The sequence below is a fragment of the Cydia pomonella genome, chromosome 4 (genome assembly GCF_033807575.1).
Source record: "Cydia pomonella isolate Wapato2018A chromosome 4, ilCydPomo1, whole genome shotgun sequence".
Lineage (NCBI taxonomy): Eukaryota > Metazoa > Arthropoda > Insecta > Lepidoptera > Tortricidae > Cydia > Cydia pomonella.
The window spans coordinates 552,272-568,242 of record NC_084706.1 but is presented as its reverse complement, the minus strand read 5'-3'; the positions used below and the strand labels follow the sequence as shown (position 1 = coordinate 568,242).

The 15,971-nt window shown below is 38.0% G+C and overlaps 1 protein-coding gene across 18 annotated transcripts in view; it reads left to right on the top strand.

Annotated features, from left to right (window-relative positions):
• The window catches only part of LOC133516798 (eye-specific diacylglycerol kinase), a 342,395-nt gene that overhangs the window by 306,011 nt on the left and 20,413 nt on the right, over positions 1-15,971 (top strand). For all 18 annotated transcript variants that reach the window (XM_061849758.1, XM_061849756.1, XM_061849755.1 and 15 more), the window contains 5 exons: positions 5,315-5,417; positions 10,794-10,984; positions 11,831-11,928; positions 14,332-14,457; positions 15,566-15,845. In XM_061849758.1, the coding sequence (XP_061705742.1) occupies positions 5,315-5,417; positions 10,794-10,984; positions 11,831-11,928; positions 14,332-14,457; positions 15,566-15,845 (798 nt within the window). The remainder of the gene's footprint in view (positions 1-5,314; positions 5,418-10,793; positions 10,985-11,830; positions 11,929-14,331; positions 14,458-15,565; positions 15,846-15,971) is intronic.

Here is a 15,971-nt window from a genome sequence, read left to right as displayed (position 1 = left end):
ATCACAGTATCTGGACAATCGCTTGAGCTCCGCTACGTAATGTGCCACGTTCTCGCCCGCCTGCTGGCGCCGCTGCCGGAACCGATACCGTTCCGCCATTATGGACGGTGTGGGCTGTAAATGATTCCCCACGATTTTCACCACTTCATCAAAACTATAATCCGAAACACTCTTAGGACTAGTGAGATTTACCATAAGCTCGTACGTTCGATCACCTACTAGTGAAATCAACGTTGGTAGATGAAGTTCGTTCTTTATGTCATTTGCCGTAAGGTACATTTTCACTCGATCACAATACGATAGCCAGTTACCGTTAACCACGTCGAATTCTTTAATCTTGCCAATCGACATTGTCTTACACTTTCCTTGATAACTACACTGCCACTAAGTTATTTACGCGTATTATAATGGTTATTAGTAACTTTTATCCCATCCTCGTCGCCATTAATCTGTATGATAAATAAAACAACGCTTGAGGCTTGTAGGACATATATTAGCGACTAACGCATGACACATGACATATCTGAGTCTACCCTCTGATATACCTACATAACAACCGATATGTCTTACTATTCAATTGACGAAGTTTTATATAATGACATTTTATTGAAATAGGATCCATTTTAATTTGATTAATATAGTAGGAATGAATATGATTAAGTATGCATAAAAAATACTTGATAATAATAACAGAATATGACATCGCATTGTATATACTCTTAATTCAATCATTTATTTTTTGGCATACCTTTTATTTGCATAATTTTTTTTAATATTTCAGTTACAGTTGTAAGTACTTTATTTACCTACCTGTTAACATTTTGTGCCCTATCAGGGTGTCATGTATCAACAACCAATAAGTAACATTTTTCTAATGAACATGACATTTAATGTTGCATAGATTGAATATTATAGTTGTAAAGATATAATAAGCCACCACGCCATAACAGTTTGTTACATCTGATTTTTGAACCGACTCCGACCCTTTCGGGTTTTCAAGAAGTTTCACTCACGTTTCATTAAAAAAAAAACATTAAGAATTGCGCGATCTACGGAACCCTTGGAAAGCGAGTGCGACTCGCACTTATCCGGTTTTTTTATTACCGGCCAGTAATAATGCCTTGTGCCTTGTTACAGTGGCTAAAACATCATACTTACTTACCTTACCTTCTTCCTTAACAAGGTTCCAAAGACGTAATTCCTATTTAAACTGCCAAGCCAAATTAACATTGTACCTATATATTTGTATGTACAGAATGTTAATCTGATTTCGCTTTTGGCGATACGCAATAATCCACTTTACATGGCTTCGTGACCCTGAACTTAATACGAGTGATACTTGTGATGTGTGAATATCAATGTTTTTACATATCAGTTTTAAACAATTTAGGGAATCAGGCGTTACTTTGCGGAAATCCATATTAATTGAAACTATTGGTTTACTAATAATCTGCAAAATAACAACGTGCTAATCAATCAGATCTAACCCGTTATACTTACTTGCGTACTTTATGCCTAATTATTAATGTTCCCTTCTCACCCTCCCACCGCAAAAATAAATGTGCAAATAAATATAACAACCCAGCACGAAAAGTACAAAATTGACGAAGTATAATTTGCGCTGATTCGACATACCAGTTGTTCGGGAGATTGGTGCAAATTATATTTCGTCTATCATAACATTAATTATATGAAAACAATACGCAATTAATTATAATGGGCTAGCACTGATTGATTAAGTTACGTTATTATAATATAGTATAGTAATAGGATAAGCAAAGAAATATTATTGTTTAATGTGAATTTTATTTAAGCTAGAAATAAGCATCAAATTTTCATGATATGCGATAAAATATTAGACTGTGACTGTCTAGTGACCAAAAAAAATATTTTAATTTCCTAAACTATCCTTTTGTGACGTATTATTTAGTTTTAGATTATTGACGCGTAAACGGTAAAAAAAAAAAAATACAATAATCGTCTTTTAAAAAACGGACAGACATCTTAAATAACCGGACAAGTGCGAGTTGGACTCGCTTTCCAAGGGTTCCGTAGATCGCGCAATTTTTAATGTTTCTTTTTTAATGAAACGTGAGTGAAACGTCTTGAAAACCCGAAAGGGTTCCGTACATCACACGATTTTTATCTCTCTGCATCTCTGCAAACTTGAACTTAATATAACTAAAAACCGACTACAAAAAATATCTGCGCCACGTACCTATATCAGGCGTCGCCCGACTATATCAAGTACCTACCTACTACGAGACGAGAGCATCGGATCACGAGCAGAGCGCCCTGTAAGTTGCCCCGTTAATATGAGGGTACCTTTGGTGCCCAGGGCTTTACGTCGGTCTTCACCCGCCTCTTTGGGTGGTTTGGGCTCAAGGTCGCTTCAAGCGCTGCAAGCGAGGGCACCCCAGGACAGGAGCGCTCGCAGCGGGCTTAGTTCAACGTGGTTCAACTTAGTAGTATGTGGGCGTCGCGCCGCACAGAAGGCCGAGAAGTTGCTGTATGGCCAGTGGCCCATGGTTGGAAGACAATATCATAATTAAAACTGTAAACGTAAACCATTATACTTATTTTGATTTACCATAATCTAATTACGCGCGTAGGCATGACACAGGAACCCGACTACGATTGCGGATTTAAAATCTATTTTCCCTGTGAAATCCTTGTTTATTAGTGGATCGATCAGGTTGCATGCACCTGCCAGCAATCCCAAAACAATACCATGGTACGTTATTTGAAATGTGCTACTTATACCCTTTTCTTAATGATGTACAACACGGTATCATTCTTTTATTATAAGAGTCCGTCTGAAATAATTTTGCACCGACTTAATAGCACAAAGAGTGGGAGTGTCATTGTACATAAATATCATATTTTTTTTTAAATTTGCCATGCGGAATTATCTTGGTCTGACTTTATTTTCTTATTCATGACAGACTTAGGATATCATGAGGGCAAAATTGTTCAATGTCATTATTTATTTAACTACAATAAAGATGTTTCGAATGACACCTACTCTGTCAAATTATAATTAGTACCTATTTTAGAGAGAAAGGGAGAGACAGAGAGGATTAGAGCCATCAGCGTAGTTTTAAGTATTCGACGTTCATAAAAGTTTTGTAATATGTCTTGTACTTGAAAATTTCGAGAAAAAAAGTTTTTCTCAAAAAAGAAACGTTTGATACAAGCTTTTATCGCTGACGGTACTTTTCATTCCACAGGCGACTATAAATACTCATCGAGAGAGGTAGCGTTGTTTTATCACAGAGGTCTAATGACCACCTCCTGTCTCCATCTCGATTATCTTAGATTTTTTTGAGGAAACAGGTTAACACACATACATATATATCCACATATATACTGCTTTTGCTTTGCTGTAGTCGGCTAAAATATAAAAAGATACTTACTTCGTTAAGTCATCCCCGCGAACTCACAATGGGCTTAAGTGCCATAAAGGCGCTTAAGCCCTTTGTGCCAATCATCGCTCTATTTAACAATTTCAAAAAAACCGAAACAACAGAGAAGTTCTATTTAACTATCAAAGCTGCTCACATAATTTCATGAGAGTCAGTACCACCTTCGTAGCGGCAATTAGAGTAACTCGTAACTTAAGATTTTTTTTCTTAAGTCCAACTTACCCTTAACTAACAGTATTCTAATAGTCTAATCATCTTTAGATAAAGAGAAATTTTTCGTAATCTTTTCAAAATTGTAGACCCAGTAGTTTCAGAAATAAAGGTGGGAAAGGTCATGTTTTGCCTATTTTCTTAAATAACTTCGAAAATAATAATTTAAAAATTTAAAACAAAATTTTTTTGGAATTCTCAGAATAAGCCCTTTTATTTGACATATAAGACGATATACTGCGCAAAACTTTTATTTTTAATTTTCTCGTTTACCCCCCAAAAGTGGCCCCTATGTTTGAGATTCATTTATTTAAGTTACATGTCCGTCTTTGGGTCGCAGACTTACATATGTGTACCAAATTTCAACTAAATTGGTTTAGTAGTTTCGGAGCAAATAGGCTGTGACAGACGGACAGACAGACAGACGCACGAGGGATCCTATAAGGGTTCAGTTTTTTCCTTTTGAGGTACGGAACCCTAAAAACCGTCTAACATCTACCCATAAGTGAAGTGAAACTGCTGATTAAACTGATGATTGATGCATTTTCTCTTGAAAATGCACTAGTTTCTTAAGTAATTACCCAAATCAACAAAATTGCGACTAATATTTGAACAGTTTTCCCCGACTCTCCCAGGATCCCATATCCCATTATAAGATCCTGATGTAACGAATATGGTATCAACAGTGAACAGTGAACGCCTTTAAAAATATATGTATACATATAAATACATAAAACTAAAAAAAAAAACAAAGATCCTAACGAGCTACGAAGCTGAACCTGTCACTTAAACAGCGACATAAAATAAAAATAATATGCCTAAAATGGTTTTATTCTTCACAAAAAACCGACCCGTCAACCCAAGACAAGCCAGTCTTGGTGCCGAAAAATAAGGAGAGCCGACCCCACCTAATGGCTCCTCTACACGATGGCCCAGCGTAGGCCACTCCAAGGGACGCATTTATGTGTTAGAGCGAGCAAGTGATATTGCTATCCCATTTCACCGCATAGCTGCGTCCCTTAGACTGGCATAGGGAGGAAAGAAGAAGAAGTGCATATGACAGCGGCCGATTTTACGTTTAGCACGTCTACCACGAGTTGGCATATGACATTTAAGCTAGCGACTGCGTGAACTCGATCTAATTCGTACCAATACATCAGTGCGAACGAGATGGAATGCGACCTAACATGTACGTCAACTAACATGGTAGGTACGGCTATAGAAATAGGAAAAGCTAAAATGGAAAAAAGTAAAAAGGGCCGTGACGCGAGGAACGCCGTGTTGTTGATCGTCTTGGATCTTGATTAGTCTCTGGTATCACTTTCTCGTGTGTAATAGCTCTTGCTTGGATGGGGCGAAAAACAAACGTTTCGCGAATGTTCCACAAAACCGAATTTATATGTCTTAATTTTAGAGTTCCATACCCAAAGGGTAAAACGGGACCCTATTACTAAGACTCCGCTGTCCGTCCATCCGTCTGTCGGTCCGTCTGTCACCAGGCGCATAGTTAACTTTAAATTTTTCACAGATGATGTATTTCTGTTGCCGCTATAACAACAAATACTAAAAAGTACGGAACCCACGGTGGGCGAGTCCGACTCGCACTTGTCCGGTATTTTATGAGTAGGCATACGATCCTAGGTAGATCTACTTTACTACATAATGTCGTTTTGTTACAGCTACGGAGGCGGCACGCACCCATGGTCCAGGTCGGGGGGACCCCACCAGGCCTCCACCGAGGACGGGTACATTGAGGTGGTCGGACTGACCACATTTCAATTGGTATGCTACTGAATTATAAATAATCTTTATTTTCTAAACAATTTTCCTCCCTTTGACATACGACATACGATACGACTGTTAAAATAGCTTCCGCCTGCGACTTTGTCTAACTTCGTAGAATTAGTACTTTCATGGTAAATTCCATGACAATTTGATTTCTATTACAAAACTTGACCTATTTCCAAGCAAAGGACGCCGCAAACTACACTGAAAGTAAATTGCATAAGTTTTTATTTTATTTTATTAAAAACTGATCGGCGATTGGCTCTAGTCACACCTGATGGAAAGTGAAGATAGGGCCTAAGATGGAGCTCACCGATTCAGTAGTAGCCTATTCACTCTTGCTTTAAAGAGACCGAGTTTCATTTCATTTAAGCGTGAAGAGCTAACAGAGAGAAGACAGACGGGTAGATAGACTAAATTTGGCATTTATAATAAAATTTGTAATCTCAACTGCACGGGATTTGTACCCGTCTTCACTAGAGCCACAGGTATGTTATTGTATAATACAGTAATCAAACAGCGGCTTCGGTTATTATTATAGTCAATATCTTAATACTAACATACGTATTATTATAAAATATGTCTTAAAACTAAAACCACACACATTGCACGTTGCACCGAGATTAATTTGTTGGTTACTGGTTACTGGAAAGCGCAGTACTTAGTTGGGTTGCTCATTGAGGGCAGATGCCCTGTGGGAGACTTTTCTAATATATGTATGGAGCTTTCAACGTTGCAAATTGAACCTTACTTTAATGAACTACCTAATTACTTAGTGAAGTTCCACGCCGACTGCTTATAGTGTGTTCAAATAGTTTAAATTGTGGATTTGAAAACTGGCAACAAATTTATAGCTCTGCTTAAATCTGTATTGGAGACACGAGAGTACAATAACATAGAGATGAATCGGGGAGGGAGGAGATGACCGAACGAGATGCTCTTACGGAACTTTCAGTAGGAGTAGCAGAGAAAGTGCTATTATTGTTTGTCCTTGTCATAGTCTCACTTGTCCTTTCTGCCTACTTCTAAAAAGTCCTAAGTGACGTAGATGTTTTTGTTGCCTACTAAGCGCACTACCATGCAGTGGCGGATTTGCAGTGTTGGCCGCCCTAGGCCCCAGGCCTCGTAGTAACTACTAGCCGCCCCTTTCTCAGCACCCATCATATAGACTGCCGCCTTGCTGCCGCCCCTAATGTCTTGCCGCCCTAGGCCCGGGCCTACTTGGCCTTAGTGCAAATCCGCCACTGCTACCATGCTAAGCTAAAACGTAACTGCATACGACTTTCATAACAACATACGACTTTTTAGATTACGAGGATAATAGGGATGATGTAATGCCAAATGAAATAGACTATTTTATCAATTCAATTCAATTCAATTCAATTCAATTCAATACATTTATTTCAGGTCAAATAGGCCCATATAGTTTGTTAGTAATTACATTATACTATATTAAATTACACATTTACATTAATTAGTCTTCCTACAACTAAGGTTAGTAAACACATGACATAACATATTATTTCTACATACAGTATATTGGCTTGCCTGTCAGTACATGTATCATATGGCAATGATTCATGTACTGACAGTCAAACCTTGACGCAAATACCCTCAGGATGATGTTAGAGCTGTCCCGCACCCTACGCGACAGGGATGTGCACCGCTTCCGCATTGTGGTGTAGAAACAGTCTACCCTAGCTTCAGCAAACATCCCCGATGCGCTGCAGTAGCGAGGCAGCCCCATCATCATCCTGAAGGCATTGTTGTACTGTACACGGAGAGCGTTGTACCGTTTCTGGGTATACGAGATCCACAGGCTGCTCGTGTAAAAAATTGTGCAAAAGGCTCTAAATAGAGTTACCTTAACTTCGGCAGAGCAACGAGCAAACCTGCGGGCCACCATATTTGCCCTAACAGACAACGCCCTCCGTTCTCGCTCTATATCGGCATCATCTTTCAAGTCAGAGGTTACCACATGGCCAAGATACTTAAAAGATTCTACCCTATCCAAAGGAGTACCATATAAGCGAATAGGCGGCACAGGTGGCAGGTGCTTACCTCTGACTTGAAAGACCATGCATTCGCTCTTTTTTACATTATATATTAGGCCATGGCTGCTAGCAAATTGCTCACAGATGCCAAGCAGCTGCCCAAGGCCACACGGAGAGGCACTCAACAGCACCATGTCGTCAGCGTAGCTTAAGTTGTTGAGACATACGTCATCAATGTGGCAGCCGACATGAGTGCTGCTGAGCTCCTCTATTAATGCATTTATATACAGGTTGAAGAGCTTGGGTGAGGAGACACCCCCTTGCCTCACCCCGCACTCCAACCTGTATGGATCCGAATATGCGTTTGACCATCTCACCACGTTGACCTGGTTAACATACCAGAACTTAAAAAGGTGGTAAAGTTCAGTAGGCATATCGATCTTTTTTAGTTTCTGCCATAATATATCATAATTAACCAGGTCGAACGCTTTAGAGAGGTCAAGAAAACACGCATACACAGCCGTGTTTCGATCCGTGTAATACCTGACAGTCTGCTTTAGGCACAAGATAGCTGTTTCGGTTGATAGGCCCGGTCTGAAACCGAATTGGTTGTGATGTAGATTTAGGTATTTGTCAAGCTGAGTGCTGAGCAGACTGTCAAGTACTTTAGCGATCACAGTTGCCAATGAAATCGGCCTATAGTTGTTTCTATCACTAATATCGCCATTTTTGTTTTTAACTATTGGCACAACTACAGTTTTCATGAGAGCATCCGGCAAGTGAGAATGACTTATGCAAAGGTTAAATAATAAGGCCAGTACTCTAGGTAGGTGAGAGCCAGCATACTTAAGGTGTTCTATGCTAAGGCCGTCGTGTCCAGGTGATTTTCCCCGAGCCATTGATTTAATTACTGCATGAACGTCTTTCGCATTAAATCGAGCTATAATTTCCTGCCCACGCGGCCATTCATCACCATTTGACGGCATTGCCACCAAAGGTGACGATACAGTGAAATGAGATTTAAATATGCTGGCTATACTGTTATGATCGCTAATGCCATTAATACTTGCCGGAAGGCCAGGTTTGCCATTCAGCCTCTTAGTTGATTTCCAAAAGCTACGAAAATCCTGATTTCCATGATGACTTGCCAAGATGTCCATTTTTATTTGTTCGCTATGGTTTTGACACCACTTCAAACGCTGTTTAAAAACATTCCGACTACTTTGCATGTCATCATAAACACGTCCGGCTTTAGGTTTTCCATACCAAACCCAAGACTTAAATTTATCCCTAGCCTCCAAATTCATTTATCAACTTATGTTTGATTTAGATATTTTCAACACACTTGCTCAAAACGACGTTTTTATTCCACCGATTTTTGGCTCATAATCCTAGATATTAAACACGCGTGCTTTTTCAGTATATTATACCACTTGTGCTTTTTCATTATATTATCCGACTGAGTTAAAAAGGTGACTGATTGCTAATAATATGCATGGAGATGGAGCCTTCTTAAGTTGGTCGAGTAATACATTTTTTTTTACCACCTATTAGGTTTCAAATGTTAGTTCAAAGAGGTTTTATCACACCAAACAATTTATAGATTAAATTATCTCGTAAATTACATTAATGAATAAACATGACATTTTATCGATTTGAATTCCATCCGTCGAATAGAAATACGAAAATATTAGCTTTTTTACATATTTTTTTTAATTGGCTGTTTGTCGATTTCGTTCGCGCCTTTACCGTGCGCGCGCATTGGAATGGTGCTTAAAAAAAATAACGCCAGCCATTTTCCGTATTTGTCATAAAATTGGAATAGTTTTGCATGTTTTTAGTTTATATATTGACGAAAAATGTCATTTTCAAGCATTGAAAATGTAGAACATATAAAATTAACGCTGCTAGTAATACTAATAGAGGCAAGAGCCGAGAACGATAGCCTTTTACCATCAAAATCGGGTGAAAAATAATTGGCAGCATATGAAACTTTTATTCAATGGAAAATTAGCAAAAACGCCCAGTCTTTCTTGGAAAACGTGTTGGTAGCTTACTTCAATTAACTGGTGAATAAGTGCCTACTCGTACAAGCCCAGCACGCTTTGGTGCAATTCTTCGATGTTAAAACTGTGAGCCACCATTTTGAAAATTGTAAGTACTTTTACTGTTTTGACAAGAAAAAATCTAATTTATAAGTTTTTTTTTTTTAAGTGTGTTGAAAAACGTCGTATGAAACGCGTGTGCATTGGTCATTACACACATCAACTTTCTTATTGCGCACTCGCTTACAGCTCGCGCGCACAATATCGCCTCGTGTGTAATGACCAACTTAGCACACTTGTATCATAATGTACTATTTCAATATTGGAATGGTTTATCAGTGGTTTTGCTTGTTGTAAATCCTTAACCGATGGATAATATTGTTATTAATATTGTCTATAATAATCAGTTTTTGGTCTGTAACAGTTATAAACACAGAACTATATCGAGATATTTAGAAGAAAAGAGTTGATCGATTTATAAGGGGACCGAGCGTGTAACATTTTGCGAAGACACTTACGACGTCACGAGTGACATATTATGATGGGCAACATAAGCCGCATGAAAACGGTTATAAGCATCGATTAGAACGCGGCAATCCGATTCTAGGCATCGTCAATATCGATAAGAACCGAGAGAGGATAGTAGATTTGGGAGATAGTAGTGCTACATTAAAAGTCTGCAAGTAAGAGTTAATAATTTATTGTGAAAAAAGCATTAGGATAACTCACTTAAGTTACCAGATACTTAAAAAAATAAAATGTTGTTTGAAAACTGTTGTTATTAAAATGTTGATTAAAATTTTAAATGTTAAATTGTTTTTATAACATACTATAACATAAAATGCAATATAGATGTAACCATAAGCTGCCTTTTAACCACATGTGTTCAAGGCCGGCAAAACGTCCCACTTAGTCGCTTGCCATAAGGACGCTTTGACAGGTGATTCGTATAAACATGCAAGAAACTATCGTCCTTACGGCAAGCGACAAAATGGGACGTTTTGACAGCCGTGGACACATATTTTCATCAAACTTGCTCTTAAAACGTTACTTGTAGGCAACGCGGTCCCTAAATTCTAACCCCCTTATTCATAAACGTGTACTAAAGTTACGATTTTTCTAAATTTAGCCTTCACTAGCCGATTAGAATTCATTCATGAAAAAAAATCTAGCGGCAATATATTGCAGTTACATAGAAATTGTGACATTTTTAATGCTGAATTATTTTATTAATAATAACATACCAGCATGAAATGATGAAAATCTATGATCTGGTCACAACACCTGTATAAGATTGGACAATATCAAACTGAACAATGTAACATTTTGCGTAGCCTATGCTGCAAGCGGGCGCACACGGCACCTGCATCACGCAGTGCAGGACGGCGAGGATCGTGACGACGCGAGCAATCCCGATGCAAGTGGACGGCGAGGCGGTGTCCCTCGCGCCCTCCATCATCACGCTGTCTCGGTTCAACCAGGCCATCATGCTCGCCAAGAAGAAACGCGGACGCGTCAATGCTCTGTGAGTTACCAAAAACAGAATAAGTGTAGTTAAAACCCGTTCAACCCTTTATAGCACAATTAGATATTATATGGCAAAAATGACCACCCTATAACATCAGGCTAATATTGTATTCACTATTGGAAACGTAAAGTTTTAAACGAAAAAAACAGACTTTATTTGTTTCTGCTTTCAATATGCCTTGTTTAGACAAAATGTATACCACATTTATTGTTACTTACACAATTCTCCATCGAATAACATTTTTATGAAGATAATCTTCTCAAAAAAGTAAGCATGTCCTCTTTTCGGTCGAATGAGTTTATCGCGATTTCGATTTTTCGAGCAAACATTCGCCGCGGTGCCGTTCTGTGACGACCAGCAGATTGTCGCAATAGCGATCTGTCGTACAATCTTTCTTCGCACGTTGTAATTCGAAGGTCATAGTCGCACTCCAGATAATACGTTGTTAAATAAATAAATAACTATTAAATTAAAAATGTAAAAAACCCATTTGCCCGTTATACCTAGCCAAAAATCCCTTCCTTCATTTTGGAATACAGCTGATTCTCTTAATATTGCAGAATCGATTTTTAACAAATATAGCTAAGAAAGGTTTTTAAAGGGTCGGCAACGCGCATGTAATGCCCCTGGTGTTGCAGGCGTCCATAGGCTACGGTGACTGATTACCATCAGGCGGGTCGTATGCTTGTTTGCCACCGTCGTGGTATAAAAAAAAAGAACCATCACAAGGAAATGCTTTCACGTAAAAAAGCGCATTGCAAAAAATCTGTCAGAAAATGCCAAAGGGATTTCTATTAAAATAAATACCTAACTAAACAAAGTTTTCACCTCCCATTGTTTCAGTCAAACGAAGACAGAGAAACTTTCTCTCCCCGTGAATCTCCTTAAGATGGCTGATTATGAACGTTATCATTATGAGAAGGAAATACTCGCAGAGACAGGTAAGGGAAACTCGTTGCTCGATTTTACAAGCTTTTATTCAACTTACCATATGGTAGGGGAGCCCAAGAGGGAATTTTGTAGTTACTTGAGCTTGTCAGATTAAGATATGAGTAATATATTGCTACCCGTGGAGTCTAATTTATAACGACTTTTAGCCATTATTAATGACATTAGGAGCATTCCACGGGCTGTTCCGTACGGACGCATTTAATTTCCTGTTTCAAGACTTTTTTTTCGGCGCTATAGCGGGCGATTATTTTTCTGTAGGTACATAATTTTGACCATTAGGAACAGAAAAGGAAACTCTTGTACCTGAAAATCTTCAGAAAATTCGCTTTTGTACGGCACAGTTTTATGGAATGCTCCATTATTTGCACGCATTTATTTATATTTCTTAATCTGACGGTTACAAGATTTTCACATTGTAGCCGTTAGATTAAGAAAATGCGTACAAACAATTGACAGATTAAGTATTAGTACAATTATAACTTAAACGTGGGCCAAACTATCCAAGACCACAATCTACTTAACGGTTTTGTTAACTGCTCGCCAACCGCCATCAACTACCAACGGGATGCAATACATTTTATTTAATTACTTTTCATATATGTATTATTAATTAATATAATAATATAATTAATTTTTATTGTATTATAGTTTGATATACTGTTGTTTGGAATAATGTAATTATATGGCATAATTAGTTGCACATTTCTTCTAATACACACTGCTATAATCATCAAATATTATAAAACATGTAAGTTATAACTAGTGATATGAAATAATAATATCAAGTCCCCCAGAAATGTTTGCTAGGTTATGTTAAAACTGTGACCCCCGCAGAATTCAATATTTAACAAATAGTAGGTTAGGTTAGGTTAGGTAAATCATTTATTTCAAGACCAGGTAACTACAACACACAATAAAAAAATACAATCATAAAAAATACTAACAAAGGAATAAATTAGCAAGAAACTTAATTATAAATAAAACTAAACCTAAACTAACCCCTAAAAACAATCCGAACAAACCACCCCGCATCGTTCTCGGCGCAAAAGTGCCCATTACCCTTGCCGTATTTCAGCGTTGAACCGCGAGCGACAACCTCTACAAGGTAAGGGTAGAATTACAATCTCCACAGAATCAAATATCTATCAAAAAGTAGGTTAAGTAAGGTTATACATTTACTGGTCTTTATTGTTTCCCATAAGTTTTTAAGTCATAATGTATTGTTAGGCCGCATGTTCGCTAGCCATAATTTGGGTTTTCTCAAAAACGTGTAACTTTTCAGAATTGCCATAAAACAAACCTAACCCTATCTATAGGATAACCTAAGGATATTCCTGAAAAGTTAACGGTTTCAGAATTATGACTATTGAGAATATGACTATCATTACATTATGACTTTCAATAATTATGCCAAAGAAAGGGATCCGGAAATCTACTCTTCGCAATTAATTTGTTTGGTCAAATTATCATTTGGTATCATTTGTCTTTGTCAAATTTCATTAGGAAAAAAATATTTAGCAAACGTTTTTTAATAGCAAAATTTCCATTACAAAAAGATAATTCATCAAATTACACTTCGAATTTTGGCAAATAGCCATCCTTGTCATCTGTTTTTCCTATTGTGTGATCCTATTTTATAATCTGAATTATACAGTGCAAGCAACGTATAATAAAGATTACGTTATGCCGTTTAATGTTATACCAAGTGGCATTATAGCAAGTATATGATTGTTTTTTTTTTTATGATTATGATAACCATTACACCCCATCAACCAACCCACCAGCACAGGCGGCTAAAAGTGGATAAGGTAGGCGATTATCAACAATAGACAACGGTATGCGCGTATTATAGCGACATCCCGCTCGCACGTAGGAATGACGTGCGAATCTCATCGAATGTGCCAAGCACCATATACTTCACGGTCCACGGGTATCAAAGATATCAGTATTTTAATATGACACGTTCAAGTAACTACAAAAATCCCCTCTTAGGCTTTCCTACCACTATTTTATATGTATATACGAGTATGTTATGTTAGCTGAATTAGAGCCACTTTCTGATATTCAGTACGGATCAAAATCAAATTTGGGATACAAGATCGGCGACAATGCAATATTATGATAATATCGAGCTGGTCTGATGACGGAGACATGCATCAAACATGTTGTTTTGTTCACACAAGAACTGATACGTATACTTTATTGTGGAAGTTGACGTCCTTGATATGCCGTAATATTTAATTTAAAGCTATTGCATTCAATTTCATATCATTAGATGCTTTGTCGTGACGTTAAGACGAAACATGGCCATGGACGCCCACGATAAAGTATAAGGTACACAGAAGTTTTAAAAAATGCGTGAATGGCTAATTTTTATTATTTTTATATAACAGCGGAAACGCTGGGCGTTTTAGAAGTAGACCCTGCCGCGGATTTGGAGCTGATGCGCGGACTCATTCAGGCTCTGATCAATGAATCCGAAGCGCACCCAGACCTGGACGACTGGTGGTTTGTCGACAGTGAGTTCACTTTGCTAACGATTTCCCCTTTGAGTTTAGATTCAGCAGACTTTTATTCTTCAAAGTTTTCCTTAAGACGAAAGGAGACGGCCGCTTCTCCATACAAACGTAGTCCCCATTTTCCTCTGTGGATATTGAAGTTATGGAAAAAATATGTACATAATTTGATGTTGATTAACTATAGCTATGCTTTTACATTTGACTTTTTTCAATTTTATGATTATTGTAAAAAAATTGGAGCAAAAAACTGATGCTCCCAACTCTTATAATAATTAAAAATTCAAAAAAAATAAAACCCCCTACGTTTTAGTTGTTGATAGACCCAGCTGTGGTTGATGTACAACAAATTGTGTCAAAATATTTGCAATAACGTTAATATCCAGACAGGAAAATTAGGACTACTATTGTATGAATTGGCGACGAACGAGTCCTGCACTTTCATCTTAAAGGTACAAAAAATCCTATGAAAAATTGAAGACCGACCGAAATTAAAGCCAATACCGACAAATTGTAAAGAGCGCTCTTATTAGCGCTATACGATAGTCTACGAACAGTGAAAAAAAGTTTGTTATAAAAATTAATTCTAGTACGTTAACCAATTAAAAAATACTCTATCTACAAGATAAAAAAAATGTCTGACGTGTTTCCGCACTTTCTGCAATAAAAAAAAACACAAGAGCAAACATTTAAGGCTCACAGGGGTTCTCATTATAAGTTAATAATAAAATAGTTTTAATGAAAACAGATTTGCTTACAAATAGTCTTTTCAAGCCGACTCCCTGTTAACTTTTGTATACCCGTTACCGGTATAATATGCGGCATCCACGATGACGCGCAGATTTGTCAAATCTAACCTTTAATAATATAACAATACGCGCCAAGGCACGCGTCTTGGTGAATGACACGATCTTTACAATGTGAATTGGCATTACCTACTGATCGAAGTTATATACAAAAGATTGAACGACATTTAAGCTTAAAACATACATGCAAAAATAGTGTGTACTGATTGGATCACCAAAAAAATATTGCAGAGGAGGGTTTCGTATCAAGCTGTGAGAGTTCTGAGATTTCTTCAAAATATTGTATTGTGTTTTTAATATTATAGCTGTAACAGCGGAGCGGTTCTTCCGAATCGACAAAGCCCAAGAGCACCTACATTACGCGACGGACATCGGGAACGAGAGCATCTTCATCCTGGAACCGGCGCCGGTGCAGTCCGAGGAGGAGTCCACGGCGCCCCTGGAGGCCAGCGCGTCGCTGGGCCGCTCCGGGCCCTCCACGTCGCTGGAGACCACCACCGGCCTCTCCGTCTCGTTCGACATCTCGCAGAGCGTTGACACAGCGAGCGCTGGCGTGTCGCTAGACAATCCTGAATCTTATGCTAGGTATCATTTTTACTTAATGTAGTCGAGTAAGTAGTTTTCTATGTAGGTTTTAAGAGGGAAGAATAGTGTTTTGAATGTAACGAAGTGACGGTAATTTTTCTATGAAATTTTATTTCGGGAGAAATC